The sequence below is a fragment of the Zygosaccharomyces rouxii genome (assembly GCF_000026365.1).
Source record: "Zygosaccharomyces rouxii strain CBS732 chromosome F complete sequence".
Classification (NCBI taxonomy): domain Eukaryota; kingdom Fungi; phylum Ascomycota; class Saccharomycetes; order Saccharomycetales; family Saccharomycetaceae; genus Zygosaccharomyces; species Zygosaccharomyces rouxii.
Window position 1 is genome coordinate 665,367 of NC_012995.1, and position 17,180 is coordinate 682,546.

Here is a 17,180-nt window from a genome sequence, read left to right on the forward strand (position 1 = left end):
CTAATCAAACCCACCATTGGAATCAGATTTTTTTTGTGAATGTAAGTGTAATGCTCTTGGCACACCTTGCCAAGTTAAGCTGCTAGTATGCTAAATCGTTGTAATCAAATTTTGGGCTACTATGACCAAATCCCGATACCTCGCCTATTCTCCGGTTATAACTCCAGGCACCGTCATCGTTCTCAGTGCTTCAGCCGCACTAATAGAAGTGCATGAAGTCCCCACAAGATAACAAACATTAGACTCCGGAAAACAGTATTGGACTACCCTTGAGAAGTTTGGATAGACTCTAATCCATGCATTCAGAATGTTCAAATGCTGATCTGTCTGCCCCGGATAGTCAAAACTCATTAAAAAGCGATGAGCATCCATTACCGCAGCGGTTTAATAAAGGGGACGCTAGTTCAGTATCTACTACTTTAGAACCTTCTGAAGATCTCAAAGGATTATCTAAATTGAAAGATAGACAACTGTGGGTGACTCGAAATGAACGTAGAGGTGTAGTAGCTAATTTATCGTTGATTCCAGAGTTCAAGGACTCGAGAGATTATCCAGAAAGCGTTAAAAAATCCATTGTCTTTGTTATTGCATTCTCATCAATGATGGGACCTATGGCGACTTCAATAATTTTCCCGTCGATTCATGAGATAGAGAAGGATTTTAGTACTACGTCTATGGTGGTTAACGTCTCAGTGGGTGTCTATCAGATTAGTCTCGGAGTTTTTCCGCTGTGGTGGTCTTCCATATCAGAGATGAATGGCAGGAGAACCGTTTACGTGGTTTCGTTTATGTTACTGTTGGGATTTAACATTGGGTGTGCGCTATCGCCTAATATTGGTGCTTTCATAGCTTTAAGGTTTTTATCAGGTGCAGCATCTGCATCGGTACAATCCGTGGGAGCGGGAACAGTTTCTGATCTTTACGTATCAGAACAAAGAGGCAGGAACCTGGGAATATATTATTTGGGGCCCTTATTAGCTCCTTTAATTTCACCAATTATCGGAGCTGCATTGGTTTCTCACTGGTCTTGGAGATCTACACAATGGTTCTTGGTTATTTTGGCGGGTGCTAACGTTTTGATTTTAATACTATTCCTACCAGAAACGTTGAGAAAGCAAGACAATAGTGCTGCGATATCTGCAGTGTTGCAAGAACGTAGAGGTCTTTTACCGTCACAACAACATGAAAAAGTATTAGAACTAATTGATGTGGATCGACATTCTGGGCGTGAAATCGAGTCTTCTCCTGAGGGGCTTTTCTATCCAGTTGATCCAAGCACAAGCTTGCATCGTATAATTTCTGAGAATAGTAGCTCTCGTAACTATGGTCTTTTGGAACCCAACATTGATATGGATGCTCCACAGGTATCAAGAATTCAATCCCATCATCCAAACTTACAAAAAATGATGCGTGAGGATGATTTAAGAAGGGTTCAGCACGATGTGAGGGAAGGCATTTCTAAACTAGCTTCAAAATTTACGGAGGCTACTTCATCTGATATATCTCCTTCACCTGAAAGCAAATGGGACACATTTAAGCGCCTAGCTTATATCTATCTGTTTAGACCCATCAAGTCTGTTTATTTCCTAAAGTATCCTCCGGTGATGTTGGCCATTATCTTTTCATCCGTTTCATTCTCCATTCTCTATTTTGTAAATATGACTTTGGAATACGATTACTCGAGATCACCTTACAATTTTCCACCAATGCTTGTAGGTCTCATGTACATACCGAATTCAGTGACCTACATACTAGCTGCTATCCTTGGTGGTAAGTGGGTTGACTACTTATTAATTCAATATAAGGCAAAGCATGGAATTCTGGCACCAGAGGCACGTATTTCTTGGAACATCGTTACCGCCGTGATCAGTTTCCCCATCTCGTTAGTCATTTTTGGATGGTGTATAGATAAGGGAGAACATTGGGAAACACCATTGGTTGGTACTGCTCTATTTGGTTATGCTTCCATGATGACTATTGGCGCCACGGTATCGTATCTGGTAGATTCACTGCCCGGCAGAGGTGCTACGGGAGTTGCATTAAACAATTTGATCAGACAGCTGCTAGCGGCTGTTGCAGTCTTTGTTACAGAACCTTTGATCAAGGGTATGGGAACAGGATGGTTATTTACGATGCTGGCATTTATCATTATCGCTGCCGCAAGTGTCCTGGTGATCATAAAGAAACACGGCGATTATTGGAGGGAGAACTACGATTTACAGAAATTATACAATTATTTAGAATAATACCTAGTAAAATTTAACAAATGTATGAATGTCAAATATCAAATAAGTTCGATAGTGTACTAGTGTTAAATCACAGTGTTCTCTGGTTGATTGAATTGATCTTCGGACCCTTACGAAAATCCACTGCGTTTAGAGGAACCTTCGAATTGAAGGGTAAAGGGTTTTGGTATATCCAAAAATGAATGTTATCATCAATTCAGCTGGTAATACACTTTATCGTTGTCCACTTGTGGGTAAAAAGCTACTTTTAACACCAGGTCCATTAAATATCTTGATTTCCAAGTATTCAACAGTCAATAATGAAAAGAATTCATCGAGTAGAAACCAAAATCAAAATCAACAGGATAGACTGCATAAAATCATTGCCAAATCAAAGATTTTATCCAAATTAAATCAAAATCCAAGATTTGCAAGTTATTTTGCTAGATTATCTGATGCAGGCGTCACTTCGACGGTGACTTCTTTTCTAATTTTACATGAATTTACTGCAATTGTACCGCTATTTGGACTATGGTACATATTCTACCAGCTAGATCTACCTGAACAGTATGAATTACCTCTGTATTTTACGGATCTCTTGAACCGGTGTGGTGATGCCATGGAGAAACTGGTTGGTGATAAGTATGCCAGTGACTTAGATCACAATAGACTCATACTTGCAGGTGCCATTTCATACTCGATTGTCAAGCTCTTATACCCAATTCGAGTGTTTGCGAGTCTCTGGGGGGCTCCATATGTGGGGAGGTGGATTTTAAGTCCATTCCGTAGAATAAGGTCTAAATATGCCAAGAAGGGTGAGAAATCTGCTGAGAATTTTGATGGATAAACTCAGACTTCTAAGTATTTATTAGTTCACTTTGCCTGAGCTTCGTACATCATCTCAGTTTTAAATCGTTTCGATTTCTCGAGTTCATTCTGTGTATAATAGTGCCATTCATTATTAGCCTCCGGTACCTTTGGATACAGGATCACTTCGTTCTTCTATGATACATGTACAAACAAAAGTAGAGTAAGAAGCTTTGATATCTAGCATATTACTGTTGGGTTGGATGATTAAAATATTTTAGTTCTAATGTACAATAGTAATGAAAAGGTACCAAACCCTTACCAGCGCATACCACAAGGTATTGTGCAGGCAGGCGGCCAACAACGTGTACAACCGCAGCAGCAACCACAACAGGGATTTAGTGGTAGATCTCTCTGGCAGAATCAAGGAAGTCATCAATTCAATCAACAGCAATCTTCAGTTCTTGGTATGAAAAGTACTAGTGGCAGAAATGTCCACGGTAAGCAACCCATGCTGATGGCCAATAACGATGTATTCTCAATAGGACCCTATAAAGCAAGAAAGGATAGTACTAGAGTGTCGGTTTTGGATAAATATGAAATCATTGGATATATTGCGGCAGGTACTTATGGTAAAGTTTACAAGGCTAGAAGGCGAGCAATTTCTAAAGATGATGATACTAGCATCGATCCTGTTAACACTGAAATGAACGGTAGCGATCTTGGTGGATTACAGACTAGACAGTCTATGTTGGCTGAATCTAATAGTCATCCGGATGCTGAAATTGTGAATCGGTCTGTTCGTACCTCAGAATCAGAGATTAATGGATTGAGAACATCAGATTCAGGAATATTGAGCGCCAACAATACACATTCCCCTATTGGAACCCATGGTTCCAATGGTACATTAACACCAAAAGGTGCCATTTTCAGGAAAAAAGCTTCACCGGTTTATTATGCTATCAAGAAGTTCAAAACGGAAAGAGATGGTGTGGAGCAAACTCATTACACTGGTATTTCTCAAAGTGCATGTAGAGAAATGGCATTATGTCGAGAATTGGATAATAAGCATTTGACACAATTGACAGAAATATTTTTGGAGAGAAAAAGCATTTACATGGTTTACGAATTTGCAGAACATGATCTTCTACAAATTATTCATTTCCACTCACATCCTGAGAAGCGAATGATTCCACAGAAAATGATTGGATCAATCATGTGGCAGATATTAGACGGTGTCTCATATTTACATCAAAATTGGATTTTACACAGAGATTTAAAACCAGCCAATATTATGGTCACTGTAGATGGGTGTGTCAAAGTTGGTGATTTAGGGTTGGCAAGGAAATTTTACAATATGCTACAGACACTGTATACGGGGGATAAGGTCGTCGTAACCATTTGGTACAGAGCTCCTGAACTCCTTTTAGGCGCTAGGCATTATACACCAGCGATCGACCTTTGGGCTGTAGGATGTATATTTGCAGAACTAATTGGATTACAACCTATCTTCAAAGGTGAAGAGGCAAAGATGGATTCTAAGAAAAGTGTCCCATTTCAGTCGAATCAACTACAAAGAATACTGGAGGTTCTCGGAAGTCCCAATCAAAAGAATTGGCCAAATATTCATAAGTATCCGGAATACGAACAGTTGGGTAAGTTTCCCAAATATCGAGACAACCTTGCCACTTGGTATCACTCTGCTGGCGGAAGAGATAAGAATGCTCTAGATTTACTCTACAAATTATTGATTTACGATCCTACTCAAAGGATTGACGCTATTAACGCATTAGATCATGAGTATTTTACCAGTGGAGAATTCCCCGTGTGCGAGAATGTTTTCGAAGGTCTGAATTACAAATATCCTGCTAGAAGAATTCATACTAATGATAACGACATTACGAACTTGGGTATTCATAGGAATAAAGGCATTAGTTCACAACAACCTGCTGTTGTTAACAACTCTTCTACCGCCGCCTTGGGAGGATTGGGCGTCAACAGACGTATCCTGGCAGCCGCAGCTGCAGCCGCAGCTGCAGTTTCTGGAAACAATCCATCAGGACAGCCTGCTTCTCGTAGCGGTGAACCAAACAGAAAGAAGAGAAGGTGATACCGGTGAAGTGTTTAAGGACAGAGGAACAAAACTTATGGCCCTTCTGTTTCTTCTATCGAAAATTGGAAAGAAAATCTTATGTAACTCATGTAACAACTAAATACCGATTCTTATTATTGCCAGTAATTCGATAAAAATAATATACAAGTAAGCAATACATACACATAAGAGAAAGCTTATTTCTTGTTGTGCCTCTTCTTACGTTTGATTCCGATTAATCTCTTCGTATCATCACTTAAACCAGAATCCGTTCTGTTACGTTTTTGACTGGATTTATTATCATCGTTCGATGATTTAGTGTCCTGAGTTGAACTAGTATCTTGATTCGAATTAGTGTCTTTAATCAAATTTCCTTTCTCGTCCCTCTTGTTAGATGGCTCTCTAGCTTGCTTTACACGTTCCCTTCTTCTCTTAAGCACACTTGCATTTTCAATGGCAAACTCAACGCAAAGACGTCTACTTGCCTTCTGGTCTAAATCGGCGTATTTTCTTTCTTCTTCGTTCAAACCTTCCAAGATTTCTCCCTTGGTCACTTGGTGTACGTTCATCCATCTTAATCCCATAAGAGCATGCTTATGATCTTTAAATTCCACGAAACCATAACCTCTACTTCTTCCTTTTGAAGATCCCTTGACTTCATTGATAACCTTAGCCTGCTTGACAACACCATGTTTCTTATCTTTCTTCTTTTGATGTTCGATTTCTTCGTCTGTCATATGTCTATATTTCTCCTTGGTAGATCTTACGATTTCTTCTTTGCTCAATGGATGCCTTACACCTGATTTCACTTCCGCGGCAAATTGCACAACAGCCTTCCTTGCCAAAGCCTTTAATGCTTTGTCATTCATTGAACGTGGCAGGTTTCTGATAGCCAATCTAGTCAAGGACAAATGCAATGAAGGGTTCTTCTTTAATTGTTCCACTCTGAGATTGTAAGAAGCATTACGAACTTCCATATCCTTTTCACTTAAGAGAGCAGCTAACTTTGAACCTTCTAGCACTTTACCTTCATTCAATAAATATAAACTACGTCTATCCTTTTCACCTGGAGCTTTACCTAAGGCTTCCTTCCTTTTGTTCGCATTCTTCTCAGCCATAAAATCAGCTTGTTCTCTCTTCAATGTTGGTAAAATGGATAGCACACGGCCTTCATAGACGTATTCTGGCAACACATCGTCACCGATTAAAAGAGAAGTTGCACCTGCAGCTGGAGCATTCTTTAAACAATAATCGTATGACTGTTTGTTACGGAATGCGATGAAAGCAGTACCTCTGGCCAATCCGGTCTCCCTGTCGATCACTGGTAAAGCATATTTAACAGGACCAAATTTTTCAAAGTGTTCCGCAAGAGATTCTTCAGTTGCATCGTAGGGCACATTTTTAACAAAAACTGAATATTCTTCTGTCCTGTTCAGAGGTTTTCTAGGAGTTTTTGCTTCTTCTTCCTCTTCCTCTTCCTCTTCCTCTTCCTCTTCATTGACTTCTTCGTCTGAAGATAATTCGACTTCGGCATTATCTGACTTATCATCACTATTTTCATTTTGTTCTTCAGATTCACTCTCACCTGATTCTTCAGATTCAGCTTCACTTTCTTGCTCATCTTCTGCCTCTTCTTGTTTGTTCTTAAAATCTTCCCAGAAGTTCTTCTGTACTGCAAAATCAACCGCCACTGGTCTACCATCAATTTTCAGATTCTTGCTATCCTCAATGGCTTTTTTACAATTGCTGATCTTTTTCATAGTAACAAACGCAAATCCACGTAGTTGACCATTAGGTTTCCTTGGGATTGTAGCTTCCACAACTAACCCATATTTACCAAAGATACTTTTTAATTTTTCAGGATCACGGCAGCTCCATGGCATATTCCGTATTATAATCTTTGGTTTACCCTTCAAAAGTGCATCTTCATCATCGTCCTCATGGTCGCCCTCATTATGTCTAGCGATATGCACTTCGGCGGCTTGTTGTTGATGTTGTGCACCTTCATCATTTTTGCCACTACGGTGTCTCCTTTTGGCAAGATCCACTCTCACTTGATGGCCATTAAGTTTCGTCCTTCTGGCTTGTTTCAATGCTTCCATAGTATCATCTTCTACAGCAAAACTAACAAATCCAAATCCTCTTGATTTTTGATTCTTATCCTTGACCAGAACAGCATGCTTGATAGGAGCGAAATTAGAGAAGAACACACTTAAATCTTCATCAGTCGTATTTGGAGGAATTGATCTGACGAAAAGTGTCTTCATATCAACATCACCATCCTGCGCGGCGACTACACCGTTGGTTTTCTTATTAACACCAGCTTCAGCCTCTGAACTCATTTTTCTTTAGTATATCCAGAAGGTACAGCTGATAAAGCAGAATTGAATCTCTGGAATGGATTCAAATAAGCTTATTATGTTTATTCTGTATATATAACTGTCAATAATATACTGTGTGCGATGCGATGAGATGAGATGCGATGAGCTTCTCAAAATTTTTCAAGGGGTCATTTTAAACGAAGTTGAAAAAAATAAAAATGCCAGGAAACTTGTAACCAGACTACCTGATAGAATACATCATCTCTACAATGGATAACATCTATCGTTTCCAGCTCCTGTTGGTATTTGATGGAATTGAGTGATGATTTCATCCCCAAGCAAGATCGGAAAGTTCTGCTAAAAAAGCTCGGCCGCTTGCCCCTGACGGTTTTATGTCATTTGGTTGAGCACTGGAGTCATAAATATGATCCTGCTAATGGGATGAGCCCAGATAAATTGGCTCATATTATGTCTGGCTATTTGAAAAGAAGAGCTAATCGGAAGACTGTTGTTGCGAGGATTTTGCTCGAATTTTGGCCTCAAGGGTTGTCACTATATCAATTGGCGCAGATCGACTCCTATACGCTTGTACAGAGGCCAAATTTATTATTTTGGAAATCGACCACTGCAATTGATCCTAATGGTATAAAAAAGGTCTTGAATTTGGATCCAAATAGTTTCGTTCACAATTTGAAGGAGGATATCCACCGGCTATACCTCTCCCATATATACATCTTTAAGCATCCTGAACTTCCATCGATAATATGTCGAATACAACTTTTTGAACCCCACAATTTGGTTGAAAATGGAAATGAGCCAAATTTAATTTCTAGAAGCCCTTACTATGTGGTTTTTCCCATGAATTCTCCCAATGTCATACATTCTTCTGATGATGATTCCTATGCACAATTGATTCTACAAAGTGTACAAAGAACAATTGCTGAAAAAGATCCCATAGTTTTGAGGCAAAATGATGATCCACCGGTGAAATCCTTAGAGACAATGCACGTTTTGAAAGGTGTATCAAGATATTCAAATTCTTTGGGACCTTGGTCCAAATACGCAGATGCAGATTTCGATATATCTCCATTTGATAATTATGGAAACCATATTTCTGTGAAGGGTAAAAGAGTAGTTACTGGAGTTTATGATGATGATGATCCAGGATCCAAAAGACAACGGCTAGAAAATATTATGCTACGATTTAAAGGCTCAAAAAAAGGCGTTAAAGCCAAAAAGGCCTACGAAGTTCAACGATTCAACTCCAGGATGCACCATCTACAGAAGGATTTCCCGAAAATGGACGCAGCGGATACGGTATCCAAATATGCCTCTTTGATTCCCGTTAACAAGGTAAATTTCGTAGATAAACAAGATCTATCGGATGATCGAGGTCAAGTTTCTATAAGGTTCAAGTTTCGTGGTAACGATGTCTTTGGTGGATTGCATGAGTTATGTGATGAAGGTAATATAGATATTGATAGAGTTCCTGGTTGGTTAACCGGAGAAAATGGATTAGATTCTGGAACTATTCTAAACGGTGAATTTATAAAAGAAGAGAAGAGGAAAGGTGGACTAATCTGACCACAATTCATAATTTGTTCACTAACTCCATGATAAGCGCTCTAAATCGTGTCTCGTTGTTTGGGATAAGTTTATGTAATTCTTTTAGTCCTTGAATATCTTTTTCCTTTGCCGCTAAATCGATGGCGCTTTGATAATTTTTACAATCCAAATACATCTGTCTTCTCTCTTCATATGATATGCCAGATATCATACTGATGTACGTTGATGCTTCTTTGTTATGAGAATTTCTTTTCAAATAGTTGTAAAATGGTTTGTAGCCAATGGGAGACTTTTTAGATATAGCAAATTGGTACAAATCGTCAAATGATTTAGTTTTAACCAACGCCTTACATTTAATGTGCCATAATTTTTTGTCACATATTTTAAATTCCTTTATTAATCCACCCAGATCACGCTCTTGTTTAATTTCTATCAGAGATGCTATAGTTTGGTCAAGTGTTAATCCAACGAAATTATGGTGATACTTATTGCCCAATGCATCTTGATAATCTAGCAGCTTATGATTTTTTTTCAAAAGCTCTTTATCTTGTTTTATTAGATTATCGTTTAAAACTTTTCCATATAGTTCTTGAATTTGAGGTAGGAATGGCCTTAGTGATTCTCCCTTGTTGCCCTGTGCTAGAAACAGGTGAGCGAGCTCTATGAAACTGTCCGTTTGTCTAAAATAATCGAACAAAAATTCATGGTTCCCCCTTTGTAGGTATGGGTAAAGTTGGTCTTGTGGCATGTCCAGGATTAGTAACTTGGCTAATTGGGCAGTACTGAGCTTCTTGCGCATGACAAGCAAAACTGATAATGTCAATTCTGGACATTGAAACTTTAGGCATTCTGAGAGAGCTAGAGAATCATCATCTAATTTGAGAAGTTCTAAAACTTTGAGCTCAGGAGATGATTCTAGGAGAGCAAGATCCCTCGCCAGTTGAAATCTTCCTTCCAAAAATGCGCTATGTGCTATTCTCGCCATGGGCGGGTGGCCAACTTTCGGTAATTCCGCATAACGTTTTTTAATCAATTTGGATAATTCTTCATCATCTAGTTCAGATGATACCTTAATCTTTGTAGTTGCCCAATGGGCAAAAACCTCAAGTAATTCTTTATGTTCCTTTAGGTTCTCGCAAAGCAGAATACTCTGATAGTACTTGTGGCACATAAGTAATCCTTGGATAATGCCATGGAAAGTGATTGATTTGTATTGTTCATTGGTGACAAAGATACCCATTGTTCTTAAAACGTTTAAAAGGCGAACATTGTCACACGCTTTGACGAATATGTCAGAATCAAATTCCTTGTAAGGCAGAGAAGCCTTACCGAAAGATGCAGCATTCAAAAGTTTCTTTTGTAGTTGTGGAGAAAATTCTTCCTGTGCAGCATGCATACAATCAAAAATTGCTTTTTCCAAATCAATTGCATTCAAGTTTTCTAATGCTCTGGAAGTTTGAGTCTCTAGAAGGTCCAAAGAATCGAGCAGTATTGCACCGGATTCAGTGGATCCCACACGGAAAATACTAGAAGTGTATTCTGCTATTTTGGAAATAAAATGTATTTTTTCACTGGTGAATATTTTCAATCCATCCACCTCAGTTTTCAAGGCCATAATTTCACTTGGATACCAGAATGCAATGTAAGAGTTGTTGGAACCATACAGTTTAACTTCATCTGAAAATGCGCATGCCACTGTATCGTTACCACACCACATAATAGCTGATGGAATATCATGCACAGCGAATTCCGATTGAGGTGCCTTGGAATCTGTGTAAACTTGTATTTTGTTCAACTTGGCATTGTAAAGAATAACTTTATTTGCCCTAGAAATTACGCATCTATGCCATTGTGAATCCGATAACCATTGGATCAAGCTTTTACGTCTTAAATCTAATTGAAATGTGTGGTTAACGTCTAGTAAAATTATTTTCTTACCATTGCAATCCCAGTGTTCCTTGGTCAATAGGGTAAATCTACCATCATTCCTACAAACTTCTTTAATGGCACCGTCCTTGAGTTTGTATACATCCTGTGTACGTTTTAAAATGATGGCACCATTTTTATAGTCCCAAATGGAATCCTGTAGATTTTCATCCAAAGAAGTTGAATCATATTCCAATGGTGACCAACTGGTAATACGGAATATGGTGGACGGTGTAACGATTATGAGATGGTCTTCAAAGTCAAACTCAATCTTGAGTACTTTACCAAATTGCTTTGAATTCCAACTAGCCAACGTTTCCCCAAAATAGTTGTAAACCTGTATCGTCTCATCCAATTCAATAGCCACTAGAGTAGTAGAAATACTGTATACAACATGCTCCTGTTGAGGCCATTCTAAATTACAAAGCTCTCTAGAGCGAAAGAATACTTTATCTAGTTTCTCCCAATTGAAACTGGGGTTCCTCATGATCAACTAGTGATCCCTTTTACCTTTAGAGTTTGGGTATATAAGTTTTACAAGACCGATTTAAGATAACTTAACTTAACTTTAACCAAAACTTACAAGAAGTGAAAAAGTATAAAAGTGCCATGGAGGAGGAGGATATTAAGCCTAACGTCACGCTTGTCTCAAGTGACAACATGGAGTACTCCATTTCCAAGGAAGCCGCTATGGTTTCCCCTACTCTAAGAGTTATGCTGGAGGGGCCTTTTAAAGAGAAGAGTGGTCGAGTAGAGCTACCTGGTATTGAAGGGAATGTGCTGGCTAGAGTGGTTGATTATTTGCAATACAACTTACAGTACAAGTTTGCCAACAAGGATCAAGAAGACATACCTGAATTTGAGATTCCTACAGAGATGGCATTGGAATTACTGCTAGCAGCTGATTATTTGAACGTATAAAAGTTATTTGAGATCATTATAGCATGACAAAATTTACTTTTTTAGTCTTTGCTTTAGATGCATTAACTGGACAATATGGGCACTTGAAAGTGGAGGTACCATTTTTTGATAATCTTTCTAGAGACTTCTTGGACAGAATGTGATGACATGGAAGAGAATAGGGAGGATTTTCCAAAGTAGTCTCCTCCTTTAGCACTGGGCAGATGAAAATCGGATGGAAACGTGTTAAAAACTCAGGCAACTTGACATCAAATGGCAACTCATCCTCTGTAGTCCAATCGACATGAGCGGAAGCTCTAATGGATTTATATTTGGTAAAGAATTGGAATGAAATAACCCCACTTAAAATAATTAGGAAAAGTGCAGAGTCAAAGGGTAAATTGTTTTGAGCACAGTAATCTTTTGTGAACAGAGAGATGCATTTCTCTTGTTGTAATTGAAGTTTGTTATCAAAATCATCGGCCCTTTTTCCTAGCAATAACTGTGTTAATAGTGGTGATACTTGTGTAATAACTTGATGCTGTCTGTATTTGAAAGCACTATTAGGTATATTTTCAGTCAGATATTTGTAAGTGTTTAATACATCACCATTTTGGAACAGTTGCATAGCATTTAACGTGTAGAGTTCAAACTGTAATAATGAATCATCATGACACCATTCGATACAACTTCTCGTATCCCCATTTTTCAGATCCTGTACTATTTGACCTAATTGAACAAACCTTTCAGAAATATCCTGTGTAACTCCATAAACTTGACCTAAATAATCAATAATTTCTTGCCTCCCATTAACCGGTAAACTCCCCACGTTATATCTTGAGATGTGGAAACTTATTGCCTTATCGATATTAGTCCTTGATTCAGGATGTAATTTATTCACATAAACTTCATCCAAATCAAATTCGTGCAACTTGTTCTGCAAAAATTTGCTAATCTTTGAATGTTGCTGTGATGCGTGCTTATAATTCTTCTTTATTGAATGATCCCATTGCCTGTGGGCCTTATTCAATTTCTCAACTACTAAATCTTTCCTTCTTTTGTTGCCTTTTTTCTCATCATCACCTTTTTCAACTTCTTGAATATGTTTATTCAAATGAGCTTTCAATTTCTTGAGCTGTGTCTTAAACTCATGAGTTTCCTCTACACATTTGCTGACCAGTGGTTGGCCATTTTCTTCATCATACAACCTCTCGATTTCTTGAGAAAGGGATGGTAAAATCACTGACATACTTATTATCCTGTAACTTATCTTCTCGCACCTCTACTTAAACACCTTTGTAAATGAGCTGCAAATCTATTAGCTGAAATGTCCCTATTACAATTTTCACACTGTAGATATTGCGATGATTCCTGCTGCTTGGGTAAACCGTTTATATCCAGTTGATGAGATGGATCGTAACAGTAGGGCTTTAAGTTTGGGTATCTTGATCTGAGTAACTGTTGTTTGGTAGTTTCCTTTGCTACAATATCCTGGATTAGGGTAGTGATCAAGTTATGATATATCCCTTCCGAAACGCTTTCCTTTGTCTCCATGGTTGTTTGTAAGGATATATATATATGTATGAAAGTTGACCCCAAGCCCGAATTTTATACATCTTTATACCTTGAAAGGACATATGATGGTAAAAACGATATAATTTCAAACAACAAAATTCCATACATAATAATAAATAGAAATAAATAAAAATGCTGTTAGGACACTTATAGGTATGTACAAATATAGGTGTTCCTTACAACTTAGCTTGTGGAGCAGATGCAAGTTGAAGCTCCTTCTTAATATCAGCAGCTAACTTCTTGTCTACACGAGTGAACATATTGATAACACGTTTTTGGATTTCAGGACATGCACCAGCAACGTGAACACCAATGTTATGAGCTAAGTTTTTCTGTTGACCTGGTTGCTTTGCTAAAACTTTCTGATACAGGATTCTTGGTTGGTAGTAATCGACGTCGCCTGGACTCGTTGCCCAATGGTATGGAACTGCAGGACCGTGCCAAACTTCTTGATGTTGTTGAATTGGTCTGTCCTGTTGCACATAGGTGTATTTTTTGGACTGAGCCAAGTAGTTTGGTTCAGAACCAAAATTACCGTTAACGTTCATTGGACCATCCCTAATGGCAGGATTAAAGAAACGAGATGCGTAGGGGCAATTAACTGGAATTTGGTTGAAATTGGCACCTAATCTGTAACGGTGAGCATCCGAATATGCAAATAAACGAGACTGTAACACAGGATCAGCAGATGCTTCTTGATAAGGTACGGTATTACTTGGGGCGAAGGCGGCTTGTTCAACTTGAGCAAAAAAATTCTGTGGATTTTCATTTAGAACTAACTTACCTACACGACGTAGGGGAAATTCATTTTGAGGCCAAACTTTAGTCAAATCAAAAACGCTAAATGGTTGTTTGCTAGCCTGATCTTCAGTCATCGTTTGAATGTAAATTGTCCATGATGGAGGATTACCCTTTTCAATATTTTCGAATAAATCCTGTTGGCAACAGTCTGGATTTTCACCTGACAATTTAACCGCTTCTTCATTAGTCAAATTTTTAATGCCTTGGTCAGTCTTAATGTGAACCTGCACATAATGCCACTCACCTTTCTTGTTTGACCACTTGTAAGTATGCCCGGAATAACCGTTCATATTTCTGTATGATGCTGGGGTACCACGATCACTAAAAAGAATACACATCTGGTGTACACACACTTGATTTTCTGGAGTTGTTAGGAAATCCCAAAACATATTAGCATCTTTCATGTTGGTCTGAGGATTACGCTTTTGAGTATGGATAAAATGAGGGAACTTGGAGGGGTCTCTGATGAAAAAGATTGGAGTATTATTGTAAACCCAGTCCAGATTACCTTCCTCAGTATAGAATTTAGTTGCAAACCCACGAGGATCTCTGGCGGTATCAGCAGAACCCTTTTCACCACCCACAGTAGAGAAACGAGTTAAACATCTAGTCTTTTTACCAATTTCGCTAAACATGGCGGAACCACAGATATCGGTAATATCATCCGTTACTTCAAAGTAACCAAAGGCACCTGAACCATGTGCATGCGGATTTCTCTCTGGAATTCTTTCTCTGTTAAAATGAGCCAATGATTCAATTAATCCAGCATCCTGTAGTAGTAATGGACCGTGGTTACCAACACGTTGGGTAGCAAAAGGTTCATTGATAGGAGCACCTTCCACAGTAGTGACGACCCTGTCGCCTCTCACATCAGAGCTATTAGTGTTATCCTTACCTGACATCCTTAATATACTTTTGAAACAGCCTTACGTTGCTCTGTGATGAATTCAGTAGCCCTGCTAGCTTGTGATTCCATTCCTTTTATATATGTCCCTTTCTTCAACCAGTCCCCGCCCAGATAAGCGCCTAACCCCGCGAGCGGCAGTTCAGCTATTCAATGCGGTCTCTCCCTTCGTGTCTCGGCATTAACCGAGTGGCTTCCGTTGGGGAGGACAGAACCCGATATTTCCGGATAGTCGGATAAAAGGGCAACGTGGGAAGAACTATTCACATCATACGCACGGAGCTGTACTACAATAAGGTTCAAGATGATTTACAGTCACATATCTGGATGATTCAACCAGTTTTCTTTAATCAGCACGTAACATAATTAACTATAAAGAAAAATGGTTAAAGTTACAATAGTTTAGTAGATCATTTCAAGACTTTACCGTCAACAATTTCTCTTGGTTTACCGTTAACAATAACTGGCTTATCCCAAGCCCACATGTCTTCGACGAAGGCTTTGTCTTCAGGCTTGGTTGCATCCAATTGAGTAAACTTATAAGATTCCCAGTCTGGTGCAACGTCAAAGGCCTTGACATAATCTTGACCTCTGATCATAATGGCACCAACAATACCGTTGTCGTTGTTTTCACCGTAGACCACCATAGAACCAAACATGTATTTAACGGATCCGAATAATCTGGTGAAGAAACCACCGATTAAATTGTTAGACATAAAAGTTAAGGTCAATTCGTCATTGTATCTGTATTCAACCTTCCACAGAGACCATTCTTCTGGGTTGTAATGTTCCCAGAACCATGGTAGAGCAGTTGGTCTGGTATCGTCATTCATGTATTTTCTCTTCCAATCTTCGAGTGGGAAAGATGATTTACCCAATAATTCCAAGGGGTGCTTAGGTTTCTTCTCTTGAGGTGGTTGTTGAGCAGCAGGAGCTTTCTGGGCTGGTTGTTGCTTTGCTTGTTGCTTTGGTTGTTCCTTCTTCTTACCTTGAGGTGGTTCTAGTGGCTTCTCGATGAATTTGAAGTCCTTAGTCTCCTCTGCCAAGAATGGAGATTCGATAACAGTTTTGAACCAACGAACAATTGCTGGGTGTTCTTTTCTCCATTGCTCACCAAAGATAAAGTTGAAACCTCTGATGAATATAGCAGCACTAACCAAATCTGCCAAAGAAATCGATTCACTTGCTAAATAGGTGTAATCTCTCAATCTGGCTTCGTAAATGCCAACGATTTCTTCCAAGAAGTTAGAAGCATCATCCACATTCTTTTTGATGTAAGGTGCGTCGCCTTTTAGGGGACCAAACACCTTGACCATTGTAGCGATCAAGTCACTGTTTGCCAAAGATTCCCATCTCAAAATTTGAGATTGAGTCTTGATATCGTCTTCAGCACCTAGCAATTGAGCCTTAATTTTTTCATCCTTGGATAATTTGATCAGATAGTTGTTAATGGCCATCTGCTCTGTCAACTTGTAACCATGAGGACCGAGGAAAGATGGCAGCTTTCTTAGGGGGAAGTCCTTGGTGAATTTCTCATCCACCTGGTATGGATCTTGAATCTCAACGTCAAGTTTCAAAATCCATACCAAAGCACGGGGAACCAAACTTCTAATTCTGAAGTTCGAATACAACAAACCTTCACTCATTTTTGATCCTTCTGATAGGGTTTATCTACTTCCTTACAGACAATGTATCTCTTCGCTTGTAATGGTGCAACGCAACGAAGAACACTGCAGTTTAGCGATATGACCCTTTTAACTATCCCCTGTTTCAAATTTTTCACTCCGTGATCAACATCGTTTCACCACGGTTTCAAGTTAATTCACATGAAACACGAATAGGTAGTAGAAGTTTGAGGCATGGGACCCTCTAAAAATTGCGAAGTAAATAGCGTGAATTGAAGGTTATCTGATACTCATACTATACTATGCTCACCCATCTTCTAGGTCAAGAACTTCTGAACGAATTGTGACTAAACGTAGGTTCTTTATGCACGATTGTTTCTGTTTGAAGCAATTAATGGGTTTGGAATTTCTTGATAAACTTTTAAAATAAGAATACAG

General features: G+C 38.8%; 11 protein-coding genes across 11 annotated transcripts; 5 read left to right on the forward strand and 6 right to left on the reverse strand.

The window, feature by feature from the left end:
* Window positions 1-296: 296 nt before the first annotated feature.
* On the forward strand, window positions 297-2,246 carry ZYRO0F08228g (MFS transporter; the record flags this gene model as incomplete). Its single annotated transcript, XM_002497510.1, has 1 exon — window positions 297-2,246. One exon carries the CDS (start codon window positions 297-299, stop codon window positions 2,244-2,246), a length of 1,950 nt encoding a protein of 649 aa, XP_002497555.1.
* Window positions 2,247-2,424: 178 nt separating this feature from the next.
* MRX11 (Mrx11p) lies at window positions 2,425-3,072 on the forward strand (the record flags this gene model as incomplete). Its single annotated transcript, XM_002497511.1, has 1 exon — window positions 2,425-3,072. One exon carries the CDS (start codon window positions 2,425-2,427, stop codon window positions 3,070-3,072), a length of 648 nt encoding a protein of 215 aa, XP_002497556.1.
* Window positions 3,073-3,318: 246 nt separating this feature from the next.
* SSN3 (cyclin-dependent serine/threonine protein kinase SSN3) lies at window positions 3,319-5,142 on the forward strand (the record flags this gene model as incomplete). Its single annotated transcript, XM_002497512.1, has 1 exon — window positions 3,319-5,142. One exon carries the CDS (start codon window positions 3,319-3,321, stop codon window positions 5,140-5,142), a length of 1,824 nt encoding a protein of 607 aa, XP_002497557.1.
* A 179-nt stretch (window positions 5,143-5,321) lies between these two features.
* Window positions 5,322-7,466, reverse strand: NOP4 (mRNA-binding ribosome biosynthesis protein NOP4; the record flags this gene model as incomplete). The annotated part of the gene is made up of 1 exon (XM_002497513.1): window positions 5,322-7,466. The coding sequence occupies one exon, from the start codon at window positions 7,464-7,466 to the stop codon at window positions 5,322-5,324; it is 2,145 nt and encodes a 714-aa protein (XP_002497558.1).
* A 288-nt stretch (window positions 7,467-7,754) lies between these two features.
* CHL4 (Chl4p) lies at window positions 7,755-9,029 on the forward strand (the record flags this gene model as incomplete). The annotated part of the gene is made up of 1 exon (XM_002497514.1): window positions 7,755-9,029. One exon carries the CDS (start codon window positions 7,755-7,757, stop codon window positions 9,027-9,029), a length of 1,275 nt encoding a protein of 424 aa, XP_002497559.1.
* A 7-nt stretch (window positions 9,030-9,036) lies between these two features.
* VPS16 (tethering complex subunit VPS16) lies at window positions 9,037-11,424 on the reverse strand (the record flags this gene model as incomplete). Its single annotated transcript, XM_002497515.1, has 1 exon — window positions 9,037-11,424. The coding sequence occupies one exon, from the start codon at window positions 11,422-11,424 to the stop codon at window positions 9,037-9,039; it is 2,388 nt and encodes a 795-aa protein (XP_002497560.1).
* A 122-nt stretch (window positions 11,425-11,546) lies between these two features.
* On the forward strand, window positions 11,547-11,858 carry ELC1 (elongin C; the record flags this gene model as incomplete). The annotated part of the gene is made up of 1 exon (XM_002497516.1): window positions 11,547-11,858. One exon carries the CDS (start codon window positions 11,547-11,549, stop codon window positions 11,856-11,858), a length of 312 nt encoding a protein of 103 aa, XP_002497561.1.
* A 16-nt stretch (window positions 11,859-11,874) lies between these two features.
* Window positions 11,875-13,086, reverse strand: RMD5 (ubiquitin-protein ligase RMD5; the record flags this gene model as incomplete). The annotated part of the gene is made up of 1 exon (XM_002497517.1): window positions 11,875-13,086. The coding sequence occupies one exon, from the start codon at window positions 13,084-13,086 to the stop codon at window positions 11,875-11,877; it is 1,212 nt and encodes a 403-aa protein (XP_002497562.1).
* A 17-nt stretch (window positions 13,087-13,103) lies between these two features.
* Window positions 13,104-13,391, reverse strand: SGF11 (SAGA histone acetyltransferase complex subunit SGF11; the record flags this gene model as incomplete). The annotated part of the gene is made up of 1 exon (XM_002497518.1): window positions 13,104-13,391. The coding sequence occupies one exon, from the start codon at window positions 13,389-13,391 to the stop codon at window positions 13,104-13,106; it is 288 nt and encodes a 95-aa protein (XP_002497563.1).
* A 197-nt stretch (window positions 13,392-13,588) lies between these two features.
* CTA1 (catalase A) lies at window positions 13,589-15,115 on the reverse strand (the record flags this gene model as incomplete). Its single annotated transcript, XM_002497519.1, has 1 exon — window positions 13,589-15,115. One exon carries the CDS (start codon window positions 15,113-15,115, stop codon window positions 13,589-13,591), a length of 1,527 nt encoding a protein of 508 aa, XP_002497564.1.
* A 412-nt stretch (window positions 15,116-15,527) lies between these two features.
* On the reverse strand, window positions 15,528-16,763 carry CAM1 (translation elongation factor EF1B gamma; the record flags this gene model as incomplete). The annotated part of the gene is made up of 1 exon (XM_002497520.1): window positions 15,528-16,763. The coding sequence occupies one exon, from the start codon at window positions 16,761-16,763 to the stop codon at window positions 15,528-15,530; it is 1,236 nt and encodes a 411-aa protein (XP_002497565.1).
* Between the last annotated feature and the right edge of the window lie 417 nt (window positions 16,764-17,180).